General features: G+C 41.6%; 1 protein-coding gene across 1 annotated transcript in view; it reads right to left on the bottom strand.

The window, feature by feature from the left end:
- The window catches only part of myo5aa (myosin VAa), a 35,224-nt gene extending 16,080 nt beyond the window's left edge, over positions 1–19,144 (bottom strand). Inside the window, exons 1-17 of the mRNA XM_052062831.1 lie at positions 19,058–19,144; positions 15,713–15,823; positions 13,046–13,217; positions 12,407–12,551; positions 11,085–11,241; positions 10,362–10,505; positions 9,730–9,811; positions 9,034–9,141; positions 8,021–8,127; positions 7,533–7,798; positions 6,834–6,915; positions 6,598–6,738; positions 6,383–6,508; positions 5,285–5,368; positions 1,249–1,404; positions 1,073–1,170; positions 888–974 (exon numbers count right to left, since the gene is read on the bottom strand). Of these exons, the coding sequence (XP_051918791.1) occupies positions 888–974; positions 1,073–1,170; positions 1,249–1,404; positions 5,285–5,368; positions 6,383–6,508; positions 6,598–6,738; positions 6,834–6,915; positions 7,533–7,798; positions 8,021–8,127; positions 9,034–9,141; positions 9,730–9,811; positions 10,362–10,505; positions 11,085–11,241; positions 12,407–12,551; positions 13,046–13,217; positions 15,713–15,823; positions 19,058–19,129 (2,138 nt within the window). The 5' untranslated portion in view covers positions 19,130–19,144. The remainder of the gene's footprint in view (positions 1–887; positions 975–1,072; positions 1,171–1,248; positions 1,405–5,284; positions 5,369–6,382; positions 6,509–6,597; positions 6,739–6,833; positions 6,916–7,532; positions 7,799–8,020; positions 8,128–9,033; positions 9,142–9,729; positions 9,812–10,361; positions 10,506–11,084; positions 11,242–12,406; positions 12,552–13,045; positions 13,218–15,712; positions 15,824–19,057) is intronic.

Here is a 19,144-nt window from a genome sequence, read left to right as displayed (position 1 = left end):
ACCACACCATTCGTGACCCATGACTGTTATTTGTACAGGTATTAATTTTATTTTTTTCTTTAATGGGTTAACTCATTCAATCTCAGCCATTTTCCCTGGCTCAACCCCCCTGAATCCCAGCATTTTACTGGATTTTGACTGATCTTGCAAGGCCCACAGAATATTAGGTTCTAACGCTATATAAACAAAACAAAGTTTGGACTCGCTTCTTTCAGCAGAAAAAAAATCTGTTTCTATCTTATTCCATTCTTCAGCAATCGGCATTACAAAATGGCTAAGTTTCATGAAAATGGCGATTCCTAGGCAAAAAACTGAGAAAAAGCTTTTTGTAAAAGCGTGCGTTTCAAGCATGTGAGGCACCACTGCCACCTACTGGTCGCTTTTTACATGATTTACAATACTAATGGTTTATTCTCATTCACAGATTGCATCAGACCCTCCCTATGACTAAAAAAAAAACCAAACACTTAGACGTACAAGTACGTCCTTGGTAGGCGGGACCTAATTTTAAAAAGACGACTTGTAGAATTAAAGAGTTATATGTCATTTCGAAAATATTTTTAGGGCGACTTTGTGAAAAACAACCAGTGACGGACGGACACTTTACTTGGTACTCTGGACAGTTAAATTATTCAATTATCAGTTATCGTTTTCCCAAATATTTTTGTGGGATGGAGTTTTGTGGAATTGTCTGTTTGCATGCCAGCAATGTAATGAGCAGAATATAGCCACCAGCAGAGGTTGTGCCATAACATGAAACGGAGCTCAACTCCCCACAGACATCATGTCACGCTTCGTGAATGAGCCAACTCATAGTTGCAATCCATTTTGGCATTAAATAGCATATGCTTGTCAAGCAAGGACGTTTGCAGAAATCTTTTCAGTACCTGGACGGGAAACCGGCAGCAGAGATGCGGATCGTCTCCAGGACGCCACAAGCTCTCAGTTGCTGCACCGCACGTTTCGGATCAAACCTGCCAATCAAGACAATTCACAGATTTTACAGAAACAAGATTATTTAAAAAATGGCTTTCTTTGTTGCTTTTTACTGATGTGAAAGCGGGCAACTCACGAGAAAGCCATCTTAAAGTCATTGGGTTTGATACAGCGGACGTAGTGCGGAGTGGTGGCGTTCAAGGTTTCCATGAGCATTTGAAGGGAGTTACGGAACTACAAGAAAGAAGACGCCGTATTGTCCCACGATTGTGACGCAAGTCGGGAGTGTGTGGAGGACGGCAAATATCAAACCTGGCAACCGACGGTCTTCTTGTGCTCCTTGCTGCTGTTGTCGCGGTTCTTGTCAGGTTTGACGCTGAGACGGGTCCTGCCTCCAGTCCCGGGGGTCTGACCCGTCGGGCTGGTGACTTTCCCCTCATCCTGGAACAGCTCCACCAGCAGGTCAAACTGGGTAGAGCAGTCCAAATACAATCATAACGCCGATCGGGATTTACGGTGGATTTCATGCTGGAGATGTGCAGTGAAACCTTGAACATTTTAAACCTTGACGTCGTACAGGTTGGAACATTTTACAGAATTATCTTTAGTCCACAAAGTATGTTTTGCTTTGGCTTTTTTTTGTTGCTGTTGTTGTTGTTATTGTGACCATGGAATGCCACCCGGGATGGCAAAGAGGAAATGTGTGGTTGATGACAACCACAAAACTGGAAAATGAAATTAGCGATAGCTTAGCGTGCTAACATGTCTAGATCCTGGCTGCTCAGTCAATATTGCAATCTCAAAGAAGATCAGAAAGTCAGCATTCTTTTGTTCGGATCAAAAGACATTTGCCTTCCAGGCACTTTCTGCACCACGGAACACCTACTATGCGTTCTCTGAATTATGAATGAATTTCATTTGATTTCTCATTGGTGTGAAACGTGTGAATGTAATATTTTTTCTTTTTTCTTTGATCTATATGTGCTCTGAATGGCAACCGGTCGAAGGTGCACTAACGCCTCTTGCCCAATGGCTGGCAGTTAAAGGTCTTAATCGGGCCTGGTTTTAGGATGGAAACAGTTTCACTCTGGAACAAATGAAATTCCAGACAAACAGTTCCCGGAATAGATTGAGTGACGTCTGACGTTTTACTGGCGCATAAGCAGTGCAGCAATACATCAATTAATCGCCATACTTGGCACGTACTGCGAAGGGGTTTACAACACTGTATTTAAGGACTTTCCATTGTGGAGATCCGACTTTTAGGATGTTTCGTACAGATTTGTAGATTAGTTTTGTTAAGAAAACAAAAACAAAAACAAAACATTCCATCAGTTCAGTCAGTTTGATTGTTATACAAAGCTCCAAACCATCATGTAAAAAAAGTTATGAAAAGCTTCATGTATACTGTAATGTACAGGCGCGCCTCAATAAATAAGAATATCATTCAAAAATTCATTTATTTCAGTACGGGTAATTCAAAAAGTGATTTATTTATCATTTAAAATCCTTTTGATGGATTCTTATGTAATATTCTCAAGTCTTGAAATGATTGATTTTTGTGTTTTTGCTCCTTGTAATCCTTCGTAATCCAAACTGTACACAATAAAACCATTCTCCAGTTCCGTCTGTGTGTAGTGAACCGACATAAAATGAGTTTCACTTTTTGAATTGAACCACAGTGAATCCCCAGATAGTCGAGGTTGAGGCAGTGGCAACTTAACACTCCTATTGTGCGAAAATTCCAAAGGGTAAATTGAACTTCAGAAGTGAACTTGTGTCTTCTTTGTGTTGTTTTAGGCTCATATACTAGCTAACGATGTCAATAACTGTCATGTCAACGTGCGGTTTGTTTGTTTTGTATAGTTCAACGACTGGATGAAATCGATGATGGACCATAGCTTCCTGGTTGTGCGAATTCGAAATGCAAGCTGTTGATGCTTTTTACTTATTTTTTGAAGTCATATGCTGCTATCTTGTGTCCTCTACGTGCAAAATTAAACCCCTTTTTTAGCAGGGGTGGGGAGGGATCGGAAGAGCTTGGTCCCCTTTGACCGTACTGGAATGGATGAAGTTTTCCATGATATTTAGATAAACAGAGACGCGCCTGTATATCCGTTTTTAGTACGGCATGCAGATATGAACTGAGATGTCCTCTTCCGTGCTGTGTTCCTCTTTCCATTGTCAAAAAGCAGGACAAACTAAAGACACCTCTCCCAATGTCTCTACTTCCTGGTGACGTGCTTCATTCTTAAACTGCGAATGCCTCGAGTGCTCGCCATGCAGCAACCGACGGCACAAAAGCCCTAAACCCCGTGATTCGGTGCTATTAGAGCGAATAAGTCGGCGAGTGAAAGACAAGATAAAGCAAGAGCCAGAGGCAGATCGGTGTCGCGTGAACGTCGCTGTTTTACCTTCTGCAGACGGGTGGGGAGGGAGGGAGGAGGGTTGTCATGATGAAGACAGAACCAACATACATTGGACAACACATGGGAGACAAAATGAAAGCACAACACAGTGACATTAAGATGAAACGTCATCATTTGCATCCCGCGTGTTCTTGATGGGAAAAAAAACAAAACAGGCAAATTGCTGATGAAATGTGAACGGGACGACGATTGAAATCAATCATGATTTGTCACAAACGTTTCTCTCCCATTTTGTGTATTTTCTCAAGCGCGCCCTGCGGATGTCACGTGCAAACGTGTAGTGCACGTGAACGAATAACACAGATCGGATTTTGACCAATCCGAAAGCATTTGACCTTTCAGTGTGTCACGGCACATTTCGAAAGACAGATTTTAAGATTGTGATTAACTCATTCATTACCAGGATATTCTGGACCAAGTCTGAAAAGACGTTTAAAAACGTCTTTGGGAGTGAATGAGTTAAGAGAATCTATGAACTGAGGGAATTATACTCACTGACGAATTTTTAAAAAAAAAGTATGTAGAATTGCATAATTTGTCCCAATTATGAAATTTCCACGGCAATTAATGTAGTGTACGGCACATTTCTACTCTGTTCGAGGGACAGCAAATATCTGAGGAAAGATTGATTTATGTACCGTTCTACATGAAGTACACTTGCTATAATCTCAGGAGAGCAAATATAAGAGTTTTAGCAAAGGTTCAGCAGGACAAAGACAGTAAGTGGTATAAACTGTAAAGACACGCATTAGGATCATCTTTGTCAAAGAAACGCAACTCTTGTACAAGAGTTGGCAATGAGGTGCAAATTGCCAAATAAATCCGATTATTATGGTAGCCAATAATACGTACACACACACACACACACACAGATGCAGGGAGATTGCTGGGATAAGTTTGGCGAAAAACCGTAAATCCTAATTAAACCAAATCTCATTTAGGCCTCATTAAGGCTTAGTCCCAAGTGTTCAAGTCTCACTGATGCAGACGACGCGCACGTGTAGGGCGCAAAACATGGTAACCATATTGTCATGTGTGTGTGTGTGGGACAGACAGCAGTCAGGATTTAAAGGCTTTTCGTCCGTCAAGGTTATTAGAAACTGATCTTGTTCTCAGACTAGAACAGAAAACATGCAATGTAAAGTTCCTCCTGTATTTGCTCAGATGGGTGCCCCAACTCGAACAGATGAATGCCTCACGCAAATTGATGTCTTCCTTTTTACCAACCCACCGCACGTTTAGTTATATCAGTTCATAGATGGTAGTGACCACAAATAAACACGACTTAGTGACCGCTCAGTCAATCTTTGTCGCTAACCAAAACAGTAAAATCTACGCGGCATCCTAAACAGTATCACACATAAACTTCAGTGCAGCGCAGTATTAAAATGGGATTTGAAATTGATTTTAGGCCACGATGTGCCTTTAACGACTATTCATGTTTCCATTGAGTCTGATCGTACACAATGTTGCAGGCAGGCATGATTATGTTTCAGGAGCAATGTGACGGAATAGGATGACCCGGTCTGGTTTCATTATCCTTGTTTTGCTGTATTTCTCCATATTATCCCTTTTTGTTTTGGTTTAAAATTGACTTTCATCTGACGTAAATTGTAAAACTGTCCACCAAGATATTTTTTAATACTGTACCACAAAAAAATCGAATAAAATAAAGATTCCCTCAGTTAACGCCTGGCCTCTGCAGTTGAAATACGGTAAGCCCTCAACTTGCAAATTAAATGAGCATCAATGTGTATTCTTGGTTTCATATTACTCTTTTAATGTGTAAAAAAATCGTCACTTCGTTCAGAGGTGCAGTTCCTGCACTGCCCATATGTAGTTGTCTATATAAGTCAGTAGAGGTCGCTGCCACCCCGATCCTAATAGATGTCAACCTTATCGTTGTGTGTACAGCTTACCTTGCTGGCCTTGAGCACCTTGATCTGTTCTTCATTCACCGTGTCCTTGTTCTTCTCCAGGAAACCTTCGCATTGATATTCAACCTGAACGAGTACAAGAGAGTTTAGTTGGTGTCAAGAAACTTAAATTAAAAATCATAATTGATGATTTTGGAGGTAGGAGGATTCCACCCCCCCCCCCCCCCCGACGGCAACGATATACAGCAGGTCACCGAGGTACGAATATCCAATTTATGAAGATACGAACAAATGTTGACTGATGTCCATTAGTATCTGTGAAATTCCGGATTTCTAACTGCGTGCCACATCACACTGTACAGAACTATAGTTCACTATTCTCCTGCAATTCCTGCCGATCCACCCAATCACATAAAGATGAGGTTTTACTCATTGAGATTTATGAATGAATCCTTTAAAAATTATAATTATATTTGTTGACATTTATTTTTACATAAAAAAGTGGGGCTTTTTCCAATAGACACCATTAATTAAAATTTTTCTTTTCAAATACTTTTTAATTCTGATCATTTTTACTGTGGAAGTGTGGCTTTCATAGATATCAATACATTCAATAACTTAAATATTCTTTTTTTTGTTTTAATTCTTCAATTTGCATTGACAAGCTGTTTTCATTTGAAGGGTTTAAATATTTTTTGTACTAGATGCTTCAGGAAATGTGGCTTAAAACTCAAAAACTGCTCATTTCACATCACACTTATCTGCGACAGTCCATTTTGAGATCAGGGAACCTCATGGGAAAACCTGTGTTAGTCCATGACCGGTTTATATGTAACCTTATAGCGCGGTGGCTAAAACCGGACACGATAATGCAGCGTTGCGCCGAAAGTGAATCTCAACAGCCACTCTAAACACTCAAAACCTTTTTTTGCGTGTGAGAACTGAGATAAGAATAAAGAAAATAATCCTGCGGCTATTCTAAAAATAGCTCACAAGACTGCTGGCTGCCGCGGCCAATCTGTTCCTGAACCTTTACTCAAAAGAGGCGACCTCTTCAGACCACAAAAAGGTTTTGAGGTGAACAATGGAGTTGAAAAGGTTGAAATGAGTAAGCGCGATGCAAATAGCCACCAGACCCACCTTATCTGCAAAATGTTGGATGATGAACGCGCGGTTGGACATGCGCGGCTTCTCAAAAAGGGAACACGTCTTCAGGTGGGTGTTGTACAACTTCTGAGCCCAGGAATCATCCGAGCCTTTTGGCATCTGGAGGAAAGACAGGGCATCAATCAGGCCAGTGCAGCAACCTAAATGACATTTCTTTGTTTGAGATTTTTGTATATATGTACACATACCCTACACTCTTCATCCAGCAGGTCCAGGACGCCCATCTTGGCTTCGATGAGGTTGATGCAGGGCTGATTGTCGTAGAAGTCAATCAGAGTCCAGGGGATCTGCTCCTTCATGTACTCCTCCTGCTCAAGCTTGAACACGTGCTGCACTCACACAATCACGCACGATGGACATTTAGATGCCAGCTTTCTTCCCCCAAAAATGTCATACGCTTAAATGTCAAAACAATTCTGCGCACCATGTTGAATTGCTGCTGCAGCTTCTCATTGGCATAGTTGATGCAGAACTGCTCGAAGCTGTTGATTTCAAACGTCTCAAACCTTAGAAGAAAAACAGAACATATATTTGAACCCTGGAGAACCCACAGGGTCAAATTTGGCCCCTATAAATTCTGCTACTCAAATGCGACCCTTAAATCCCAAAGGGTCAAATTTGGCCCTAATCCTAAATTAAGATTAAAGCATTGAATATTTGAATAAACATATATTTTGTTGTTCACTGAACATATAGCAGTCAATTAATGTATAATTCATCATTTTCCAAAGAAGAAAAGGGTTCTTGGTTTCTCCAGGATTAATAATCAATCCTTGTTTTCAAATAAAGCAGTCAGGGTTTGCATGTTTTTACCTAATCCACAATCATAATCGATTTGGAAAATAGATAAATAAAATAAATTAAATAAACGCTCATTAAAATGGTGATGGTGTCGACAGTAATATACCACATACACAGTGTTGAGGATGAATCAGCTCTATGTGTTAAAAATGATTAAATTATCATCAGTCTCTGCGCTTTTACTTTCACGGGCAGCACATTTGCTTGCCAGATGAAGGGAGTCATTTACTTTTGACAAAATGAATTTCAAGTCTATGGTGGTAGTGGATAGGGCAAAAAAAACAAACAAAAAAAACACACAACAGCTGATGAAATATCGGACCCGTAAATGTCGAGCACGCCGATGAAGGAGTGCTGTTTGATATTGGTGACGAGCGCCTTGTTGACGTGCTCCACGATCCAGTTGAAGAGCTTGGCGTAGATATGCTTGGACAGGGCGTCGCGGGCATTGGTGGCCTGCAGCCGGGGGAGGGTCTTGATGTAGGTTTCGGAGGCCGTCTTCAACTTCCGATGGCACAGCCACTGAGCCATGTCCTCGTAGGTCACGCCCACTAGCTCGCAGAACTTGCTCAAGTGATGATTGTTGGGCTGCAAGAATGAGTGAGACAAGATCGTGAATTATTCCCGTGATAACCTCCTGCGCCTCGAATAGCTCACGCGATTGAACTATTTTTCCCTTGTTAGTTTTCGGGACTATCAAAGCCAAAGCGAATATAATCATGTGTCTAGTGTCGAAACTAAATCAGTTGGCGGACTAATCTCATGAAAAAGTTAGAAAAACAGCATGAATGAATCAAAAGATATCCTCACAGGAATGAAGCTGCTATCGGAATCTTTGTCTTTGATCTCCACATTTCCCAGATGAAGAATAGCAGCCAGAACTTGAAACAGTCCCATCTGATGGGTTTCGTTGATCCCTGTGAGGGGAAAACATTTTGTTATTCTACCGGAAATGCAGCAGTAATTCAGGCTGGGGAGGAATTTACATTGTGCATCACCAAATGTAAGAAAAAAAAAACAATTGCGGTAAAGAAGGTAAATTGTGAAAGAAACACAAATGTAACTTCACATAAAGTTGGGTATGAGGATAAGAGGACCCCTGTTCATCTCGTGAGTTATGTTCCAGACCCACCAGTGATGGTTGAAAATCCACAATCTAAAAACCATTTAAAAAAATAAAATAAAAACTCTTTAAAAAAATCTACTTCATGGAAAATGCTTTGGCAAGCTTAAAATGTACAAAAAATAACGGAATTAAAAAATGCACGTAATCATTTGTTTCCTCCTACACACTCCAATTGATAACTGAAAGTTCAAATACACTGCGAAGATGTTTCAACACCAATGTTATGCTCAACAGAAAAATTCACGCGAGAGCGGGACAGCGATAGATGAACCGTCGTATAGAGGTGGATGAAGGTTGAGTCTTATTATTAGAGCTTTTGCATTTTTTTACAGCATTTGCATTCATTAAATGCTACTCCCAATTGGAGTCAAGTCATTTATGCAGACATCATGCAAAATTTTAAGCGACAGTGCGTAGTCTAGCTTCTTCATGACTCTCAAGTCCAATGAAGACTCTAAGTTGTCCATCGGTTTAAATGTGAGTGCGAATGTTTGCCTACATGTACCCTGTGAGTGACTAGCGAGTCCAAAAGAGTAACACGCCTCATGTCAAAAGTCAGCTGGAATAGGCTGGAGATCACCCCGCAAAGACCGGTGATGTCCAGAATTGATGGAAAGCGTCTACTTCAAAGCTATAGTGAACGGACATCCGCACCGAGTCCGTTGGCGATTCCACACAGACTGAAATAATGAGTTACCGAGCAAGGAGAAGGCGTGTCGGGTGGTGCACAGCTCCTTGGTGTCATCCACCCCGTCGATAATGGGGCTGCAGCCCTGCCGGGTGTACAGGAAGTCGTTTGCGTTACCTGAAGCAGAGAGAAGCCGATTTCAGACAACTGTACTCTTTCATCTTCCTGTTCTTAAGTGCATCAGTTGTGCAAAAAAATTATTCTTTACATACCAACACTTTAAATCAAGGCATGAAGTGTTGCCTGGTAACGGGGGCACGGATATGACTCAGTGACAACTACTCTATTTACCAAGCTAGCAAGTCAGCAGGAGAGGAAATAGGCAACCGCGCGTGTTTGTGTGTGTGTGTGCGCGTGCGTGTGTGCGTGCTCCGTGTCTAAGATGAGCAGGTGCAGGTCCACAGTGGGAGTGCACTGCATGAAAGCGTGTTGGACAACAGACTCTTTCTTATGTGTTGCGACTGCAGCAGTGACTTCATCGGATAACGTGACATGAAATGCGATAAGTGATTCAAAACGCCTTCCCGTCTACTTTTGGAAATGCGGAGGGGAAAGTGGAGAGTATCCATGAACTCATTCACTCCCAAAGACGTTTTTAAACGTCTTGTCAGACTTGGTCTAGAATTGGCTGGTACCGAATGAGTTAAGATGTAACTAGACTCAACCACGGCTTCCCTAAGTAGGTGTGCATTTTGCGTTACGTACTCAGTTTGAGGTTTTTGAACTCCGGCAGATGCGATGATGCGCAGAGCTGATAAAAGATATGATAATTCCTCTCCTCGTCCGCCTGGAAGACAATATCAAATTCATGATGAATGTTGGCATCCGTGCATAGAATTCGAGCGAAGAATTACACCAATGTGTTTCTTATGAACTCGTCCTAGGCATGGACATATTCCACCCCTTGGTACATATTTTGGGAGATAATCTCACTCTACAAACTGAACATTTTGCTTAATAATCACCCAACATGATTCTACTCCAGCAGAAAAGTGATAATAAACTACCTTATTACCCCACACGGGTATGGAACTTGACTGACAATGTCCGACATGTATTAATTCAAGAATACCTTCATTATTGCTCTTGAAGTTTGCACTGCAACATATGCTTTTTTTCTATTTTTTTTAAACTCCACTTTCATTTCAGACCATTTATAATTCTTGAATTGATTCTCAACATATCCCCATGAGAATGAATGGAGAAAAAAAAAGAATAGCATCTTGTGGCACCTCCAAACTGACTTGCACAGTTTCCAATAAAGTATCACTTTAAACAAGCAGGGTTGTTTAAAGCACGTCTAAAACAAAACCTAGCCAATCTGCTCCTGCACTCACCTGAAAGACCACTCTGGACTTTTCTAGCAGATATGTCCTCATGTTGGCGCCGATGATTCGGTAGCGGTTGTCGAAGCCGATCTCAATGTACTTCCCAAAGCGACTGCTGTTGTCGTTCCGAGTTGTCTTTGCGTTTCCGATAGCCTGGCGGGGATGGGGGGGGTTTACACAAGCCTGTTGACATTTTGTGGCGCGGAGTTCAAACAGAATTTGGGCAGTCTGAATTCACCAGAAATTCCTCATTGGATGCAGTTTTTCTTGATGAACAATGGGAAACTTAAAATTCCATATTTGCATTTGAAATGGGGAAAAAAATGCAAACCTGTCATGTGACAAGACTACATAATATAGAATTTATGATGGCAACAGCTTGATTCAATTCCATATGGTTGTAAATGAAGAAATCCTCGGGAGCTTGGACTGCAATGTGTGTTTGTTGCCGGGGCCAACAATTCAGTCTTTCACTGCATATTTAATCTGCTCGCGTCAGCCAAAGTAATTGAAATGCCTCACACAAGCATCCCTCAGCCCTCTTGCACACACACACACGCAGGTTCTGTAAAATGGAAAAAGGCTGATGCAGTTGTAGATGTTGCAGTGACATCACTGTGACGGAAGAAAGCTTTCTATTCATTCCCCGAGCTCCGCTCTGATTGGTCGGATCAAGGTGGAAGCGGACAGGAGGAGTGGAGCATGAGAGAGGAGAGGAAATAAGAGCGTCACCTCCATGATGGGGTTGGAAGCTAAGACTTTCTCCTCGACGTTGGCCTCGCTGGCTGAGCCGCTGACCGTGGCAAAGTATCTCATGGCGTACTTGGCTGATACGGTCTTCCCTGCCCCAGACTCGCCGCTCACGATGATGGACTGGTTCCTCTCATCCCTGCAACAAGGGAATAAATAGAACCGCTGCTTGTGGGTGCTTCAGAGAGGAAAGTTGAAAAAAAAAATCAAAAAAATGTGTGAATTTAATGAAGTGAGTGAATTTCCATGATGGCTACTAACAGATGTAGTTTGAATGGTCCCTTTAATGTCGAGTGAGAGGAAGAATGAGTGAGTGAGGGTGCAGTGCTCCATGGCACGTAAACAATGAATGAAGCTCGATCCAGAGCGAAAACAACAACTAATGTCTGTCTCCACTCATTGCTGTGCTGGTGAAAAAAAAACCAGGGAATTATTCCTGAAGTGCAGATATTCATTCCTCCGGCTCTCGAGCTGCAGACGGAGCTCGGGAGCCTCAAGCAGGAAGGGCGGACGCATCCGAAAAAGTGCTCGGGTTGCCTGCTGAAGTCCTTTCTTTTGAAATCATTTCATGCTTCAAAAAGTGTCTTAATAGTTGCTGCTTGGCAAAATTGTACACACATTTGGGTTCAAATCACACTCAAATCACTCCTATGAGTTTAAAAGAAATAATTGGGGGTAGGGGGTGGGTGGGGCTTGTATTACATCATGTACTGGTCGTGTGTCACATGGAATAAAGTGTAAGCTGCAGTTCTCTTCGAAGCTCCTTTTTCTTTGAACTTTGATATCAGGGGATTTCATTGTAGAAGAAAGTGGGCCAGACGCTTGACATTTTTCCATCTCGGCTACTCATCGAACACTCCCTCTCTCTTTGAGGACGACAGGATATTCCTTTGAATGCCCTCTTTCATGAACTTTCGCTCGCGGCCCCGCCCTTTGGGTGCAGTAATCTTGAATTGACCCAAAATGCCCCTCGAAGGCTCCGCAACACACTCGCTGCACTGTTATTTGAAATGTCAGTGAAGCAATAGGTTGCACAAGTCAAGTGTTGTTGTTGGAAGTCAAGTATTCATGCAGGAACATCGAAATTTCAACGCCCCGTAGGTCAAATCGTTTTAATTGTATTCTACTTTACTGTATTTTACACTCACTCATTTTCTTTTGTATTTTACAATGTTTGCATTCATTTTTTTTCAAATTGTTAAGTACCTTGTAATTTTGTTTCAAAATGTGACATGCCCTAAATATGACAGACAAACCCAGAAGAGCCACGAGGGAGCTACAATAGAGCCCGGGATCATACAAACCTCGCCATCTGTTTGTAAGCTTCCTCCGCTACAGCAAAGATGTGTGGGTCCATGTCGCCCATGTTCTGACCGCTGTACGCATTGATGATGTCTGTCCCGTAAATGGGCAGCGTCTCATACGGGTTGATGGCCACCAAAACAATCCCTGAGAAACAAAATATGATCGGGGTTGCAAACGGGGTAGGGGAGGGGGAGAATGTCCAGAAAGTTTTAAGGAAAGTTTCAAGAAAACTTTTTTCAAGCAACCCTTTTTACACTTTAAAAGTCCTTGTTCTGTAATACCAGAACAAAAGTAGACATGTGAAAAGGGCATACAAGAGAATCGAAATAAAGCATCAATCACCACAATGCATTCTACCCGCGCATCGTCCAACTGTATTCCCTCATCAGGTGACTGAGGGGGTCGGGGGTGTGGGGGGGGGGGGGGGGGGTTGATTATGCACCAAATTACAGACTGGACCAATTGCTGAATACGGATGAGTACAGATTCCCGGTACCTGGGAATCGATACCTGTTAACTGTGTCATAAGGTGAGCCGGGATGAATAAAAAGAAGTTATAGAAGAAATTCAGAGTTCAATAATAAACTATTGCAATGCTACGACTCATTTTCACAAACAATCCACGACTGCACTCTTACCGCAATAAGTGTAGATGAGCTTGGAGTCGATAAAGCGGACTTTGAGGTTGTGCAGCACTGCCGGCTCATGGAGGTAGCTGAGCGCCGTGAGGTCATTCTCGCCCACCAGGATGTCAGGGTTTCGCAGGTAGGGCAGGTTTTTGGTTTTGGGGTCCAGTTTGTGCTCAAGATTCTGAGGGTGGGAAAATAAAGAGATGTGCCATTGAGATCATGCACTCAAGAAACACAAATTAGAATGGACCGCTACCACTCAGCTACAGTACTGTATCTAGTCGACCCCCCCCACCTCCCCCGCCACCACATAATCATGGTTCAGCACCAGCAGACTCGCATTTTCACAATTCATTTTTTCAGTTTAAAAAACTATTGAAATATATATTTTTTTTACATTTATCCCCATTTGCCCCATATTCCGTGGGGGGGGGGGGGGGGAACATGCAACATTTTTATAAGAATATTTTGAGTTTGTGGAAAAAACAAACAAACAAAAAAACAAACCACGTGTATTTCAATCGTCGCCAAATAAAGGCAAATTTTCACGATTCACAGAACGGCCTGGGCATTATTAAAAAGGATCATACTGTGGACAATTCATTTTTAATTGCCTGTATACAAAGTTGTCGACGTTGGGCCTGGGGTATTCATTGATCTCTTTGCCGCATGCGCCACAAACACTAATTGACGAGTTCAAAAGTGCTGCTTGGTGTTGCCGACATGACATGAAAATGTCTCTCTTTTGCTACTTTATGGGTTCCTTTCTCTGTTTGCCTTTTGAGTTTAGACTCTGGGCCTTTTGAGGAAAAATAAAGAAATAAATTGCTACTCTCCTCGTCACATTCCCCAGCTCCTAGCCGGTTCCCATGGTAATGAAAGACTTAAGTAAAACGAGGGGTGGTGACGAGACAGAGCAAAACAAAAATCAAAGCTTTTTAGCAATTCAATTTGAATGACAAATTCATGTTAAGTGCAAAAAAAAAAAGTAGTAGATTACAATTTGATCATCTTTTATGTATTTTGAGCGAAGAATGAGGCACCTATCAACTTCTATAACACATGTAAAAAAGGAATGTCTCTTTTAAGAATCTTGCCTTATTTGTAGTTAGAATCAAAATTATTGTTATCATTTTTAATATATATATATTTTTAATTCCCTTGTAAACTGAATTTATTTGTAAAATGTACAAACTTTCAACAAATGGTCACTTTCCTTTGTTGGTTAATTGCAACAGTGGTTACATACTGTAGATTAAAGCAGAACTGCATTGTCATGTGACAACAACAACTACCATAGGCGAAATTTATTCAATAAAACAATCAGGTTTCGGTAAGATTCGCTCAACTCCCTTTTGAATGACATCCACTCTCTGAAGAAAAAAGAAAGCAACAGCAAAAGAAAAAATTGTGATGAAAACAGGAGGCTTTAGGCAAGTGTAAGGCGACTTTGACAGATTGACATCTGTCACCGAAGGTCATTGTCCTAAAATATCAGATCATCGCTCGATACTTGTACCCCTTTTTTTCTTTAGTCTAAAATATAAATTGTATACACTGAGCTATGAGAGCATCCATCTCGTATACTCACCCGCGCCTTCATTGGGAGAAACATATTCAATCAAGGACTGCATCAGGCGGAGTTTTAGTTAAAATCCATTTGGAGAAGTCGCCGGGAGGGACAGCGCGGGGCTACTTATTACAAGTCAACATGTCTAGCTGGACATGCGGGTAGCTGTCGTTGAAATAATCGATAAGACGTCCGTCCGTCCGTCCCCCCCCCGCGTACTGAATGGATTCCAAATGCATTTGGCACAGACAAGTGCAACTTATCAGATATATGTCATGGGATGTGCTCCTCATGACTTTGGTTAAAAGCGCCCTTGGCTCAACGATGTTGTTGTTGACGCAAACGTTTACAGTGGCACCGCTGTTAATTGCTTTTCAGCTGGCAGGTCAAACATGACATCTGGAAAAATGCAGTTGAGCATATTCTGCCGTCTGATGCTTGTCTAATCAGCCCATGGGAAATGCTGTGATGTTTTGCTTCACGGCAACAGATTTTTGGAAAATTCATATCAAGATATTAGTCTCTCCTTCTCGGTAAATACAGTATGCAGTGACAGTGAATGCCTAATTACAGCACAGAGATGTCGCTAACCTAACAGAACAAAGCCTGCTATTTTGCAGCGCTCGCACGAGTGCAGTGGAACCTTGGAAGGCGATTTCTTTGGATTTTGAAACATTTTACAGCAGAAAATGTCAGCAGGACTTCCATTTGTAACCTGGGCCTTCTATGTCACAATGTCACAATTCAGAAAACGATCAGTTCTACACTCACAAAAAAAGTAACAGCAGAGAACTGCTATTTAATGACACGATAAAAACATTTAAAATTGAAATCAAAATACATCTCACCAGAGTTGCAACAAGTATCTTTATCGCAACACACATGTTTTGCATGTCAAACAAATAAAGGCTTCAATCGCAAGAGTGCTGGTGGTGGTTTTGAAATTTGCAGCTGTATATTTAAATTGCTCCAAGAGCATCTTGGTAAACCTAATTTGTTTTGCAAGCTAAAACCAATAATGCTAATGAGACTCTGATGTGTCTTAGCGGTGCGAAGATGAACAGATGCGCTGAAGTGAGGTAGCAGTAAGGCGATCCACGACTAACCGTTCCATCCTCCAACATGAGCTGCAGAGAGGCGTCGCCATTTTTGTAGTCCTTGGTCAGCTCGGCCGACTTCCACACTTCTTCGATGTCGGGGATCCACACCCGAGCACACTGTGAAAGACAAGAAAGAAAAAAAAAGACATTAAGCCAGATGATGGGCTTACACATGCGGAGACCTCAGTTTGCACACTGCAATCAATGCCAGCCGCCACCTCGTTTTACAAATAGAAGGACAGAGCCGACCCACTAAAAAATAGCTAATTTCAGCAAAACAAAATATGGGATTGGTACAGTTTTCTATAACTCTTGATAGTTAAGGGATATGGATGAAAACATGTTGAGCACATGAGTAGGACACGACTAACCTGTTTCAAATTGTGAAATAAAAATGCACACTGGGTCTTTATTCTGTAAATACAGTAGAATGCTGAATTTATAGCTGATCAAGTGAACCAAAACCAAAGCTCAAAACTCATGACGTAGGCTTGCAGGGGACACCGTGGGTTTAATGACTTCATAATATCATCCACTTCCCAACCAGGATCATCAGACCACAAAAAGAAAAATGACCAAAACAACTGATTGCACCCACTTAATAGCATATAACGAGATTGAATGGGAATGCTTGTTATCACATGGCCAGAGGGGAAAAATCCCCAAATGTCCTCCAAAGTTAGCGTTTGTTCATTATATTTTTATGTTATTTGACTGATTGCATTTGATTAAATTCTGTCTGTGCTGTTGGCCAATGAGCACCGAGTGAAGACGCCCACTGCTGCATTGGCTTCCATTCGCCGGGGAAACTCGTGTGATCGTATTTGTAGCAAACATCTGTCAGATGCTCTCATGGCAGCGCTTGCCAGCCTGTTATTCCCGTGAGAGAGAGAGAGAGAGAGAGAGAGAGAGAGAGAGAGAGAGCTAGCTAGCAGCTAGCTAGCTAGCTAGATAGATAGCTGGATAGATAGCAAGCTAACTAGATCGATCACATTGCTATATGATGTGTTTGCTTGTTGAGCAATAAACTATTTGGGCAAGTCCCTTAGTTTGGGAAACACTGATGTTTGTTCACATTTTCTTTATTTTAAGAATTTAATAAAAATAAGATGAGTTTGAAATTACCTTAAAATGTTCTTTGATTTGGAGTTTGTGGCAGATTAATGGTATGCTTTAAGCCAGGCATGTCCAAAGTCCGGCCCGCGGGCCAAATCCGGCCCGCGGTCGAATTTCATCCGGCCCTCGGCCCCCGTCATAAAATCAGTGCCGTCTGGCCCGCAGGTTGGGCGCAATGGAACACGTGTTGCATTGACTGAGGTCTCGTAGACTGGTGAGTGATGTTTCATAGAGTACTGCTTCCCTCTAGTGGCTAAATGAGTAATAGCATTCACTAAATGAGTAATAGCATTTAGACACTCACGAGTTAACAAGACATCACTTTTATCATCACGTTTATATTGACTGATATGTCATATTTCAAATGATCCTTGCAGTTGTGGATATGTGTATTGCTTGTTCATTTCCCTGTTGTTTGAGTCAAAGGTTTTGTGACTATTGAAAAGTCATGGTGATACATTTCATGTTTCAAATCAATCAATTTGCACTCAGGAGACTTCTGTTTAAGAAAAAGTCAAGTGAATAAGCAGTTGCATGTGATATACCTGTTTCAAATGAACCAAAAGAAATTCTTAAGATTGTTGAAATTTAAAAAAAAAAATGGAAATGTGAAACAGACTGGCTTACTAAAATGTGTTGAACAATATTGTTGTTCAATGTAAAGAATGTCAGCCAAGGTCGGCCCCCGACATTTTACCACATAAAATCTGGCCCCCTTGGCAAAAAGTTTGGACACCCCTGCTTTAAGCTATTGATATGGGCAATTATAAACCCTTTGAGGCTTGTTTGGTATTTGCGGCAGGGCTCTGTACTTAGCCCCTGAGAATTGCAGGGGAGTACTGTAGTCCAAATATAAATCGATCTCTGTTGGAAATGTTGTTTTGACCAAATGGAAGTAGCAATGTTAGCCTTAAACAAAACAGTCAGACGTTTGTGGGAAAACACCGCTAAGGAAAAGGCAAGTCAATTGAGCGCTTGGATTGTGTGCTGCTGCACAATTGTCTCTCTTTTTATCACACAGACAGACGGATGCACACAAACTTGACTTTTAGAGAGAAAAAAATGACTCCAAGTCAAGACTGGATGTAACCAGCTGATCACAGAATATGAAAAAACAGCACTGAATGTTGCCGGTCACATGGCGGTAGACTCTGAACAGTGCATGCGGCTAGTATTTTAAATATTTAGTAAAGCGCTTTGTTACAGCTACAGCGGTTGTGAAAGCTCAATATAAATAAAGCTGTATTGTATTGTATTCCCTTCAGCATAGCCCCATCTGCTGGATGCATAACACAACCGCAGCCACTATTGTAGCCTCTATTCCTTGCGCCTTATACTGTGTGATGTGTATGCACAAGTCAGGATTTAAAGTCCCTTAAACCTCTGCGTGTGATTATCTACACACAAGAGAGGATTTCCCCTCTGCTCAGCCTCATTTGCTTGCAGTAGAGTCAAGAAATGAACTCACACTGCGATGCAGAACATTTTAAGGCCGTCTCCCTTGTCTGTTGATTTCGCTGTGTCTTCGATTCAGTTACATAAAATACTGACTTCGATCCCACGCTGGAGGGAGAGAGAGCTCCTATTGTGGACGCTCATGACGAGATGGAGACTTTTAATTGGATCTGCTGCAACACTAGCAGTCAACTGAATCATGACATCATGGTCACAGCAACTTCCCGAGAGTTATCTGCATGATTGGCTTTCGTAGTAGTATGCTGCATACCTGTCACATAACAGATACAAACAAAACCAAAATAGAATTAACTGAGTTCAAATCCAGTCGGATTCTTTCTGTGGTTTCATCAGATTTTTTCTTTTAACTGCCCCAAATCATAACCTTGGTTTTGTTCTGTAATTTAAAATACAACATTGAGACTTGGCAAAATCCTTGTCGTCGTGTTTTTAAACTGTTATAGCCTCATCAATTCTGTTTGATTGGGCGTGCATTGTTAAAGTGAATAACAAAAGTAACCATGACTATTTTCTGGCAGGGGGACAATGCAGCAATTGGGTTTGTACAGTCGTAACTTCCACAAAAGCCACATTTTTGCTCATCGCTAAGCAAACATCAAAAAGTCACCCAAAAAAAAGCCAAATCCGGCCATGCCATGCCAATACATACGTTACAAATGTTACCAGGGTGAACTGAACTTTAAAACTTGCTGAAAACTTGGCTATGAGCTTTAAAAGTAAGCTTGTAGATGTGACATTTAAAAGGAACATTTTTGTAACCTTTCGAGTACCATTGTCATCACTGAGGGCAAACAAAGCATCCTCAGTGCCTCCGGATCCCTGCTTCACCATTTTGTTGCTTCATTT

This window comes from Hippocampus zosterae, chromosome 4 (genome assembly GCF_025434085.1).
Source record: "Hippocampus zosterae strain Florida chromosome 4, ASM2543408v3, whole genome shotgun sequence".
NCBI classification, from domain to species: Eukaryota; Metazoa; Chordata; class Actinopteri; order Syngnathiformes; family Syngnathidae; genus Hippocampus; species Hippocampus zosterae.
The sequence above is the reverse complement of the archived record's forward strand: the minus strand, read 5'-3'. Positions and strand labels throughout refer to the sequence as shown.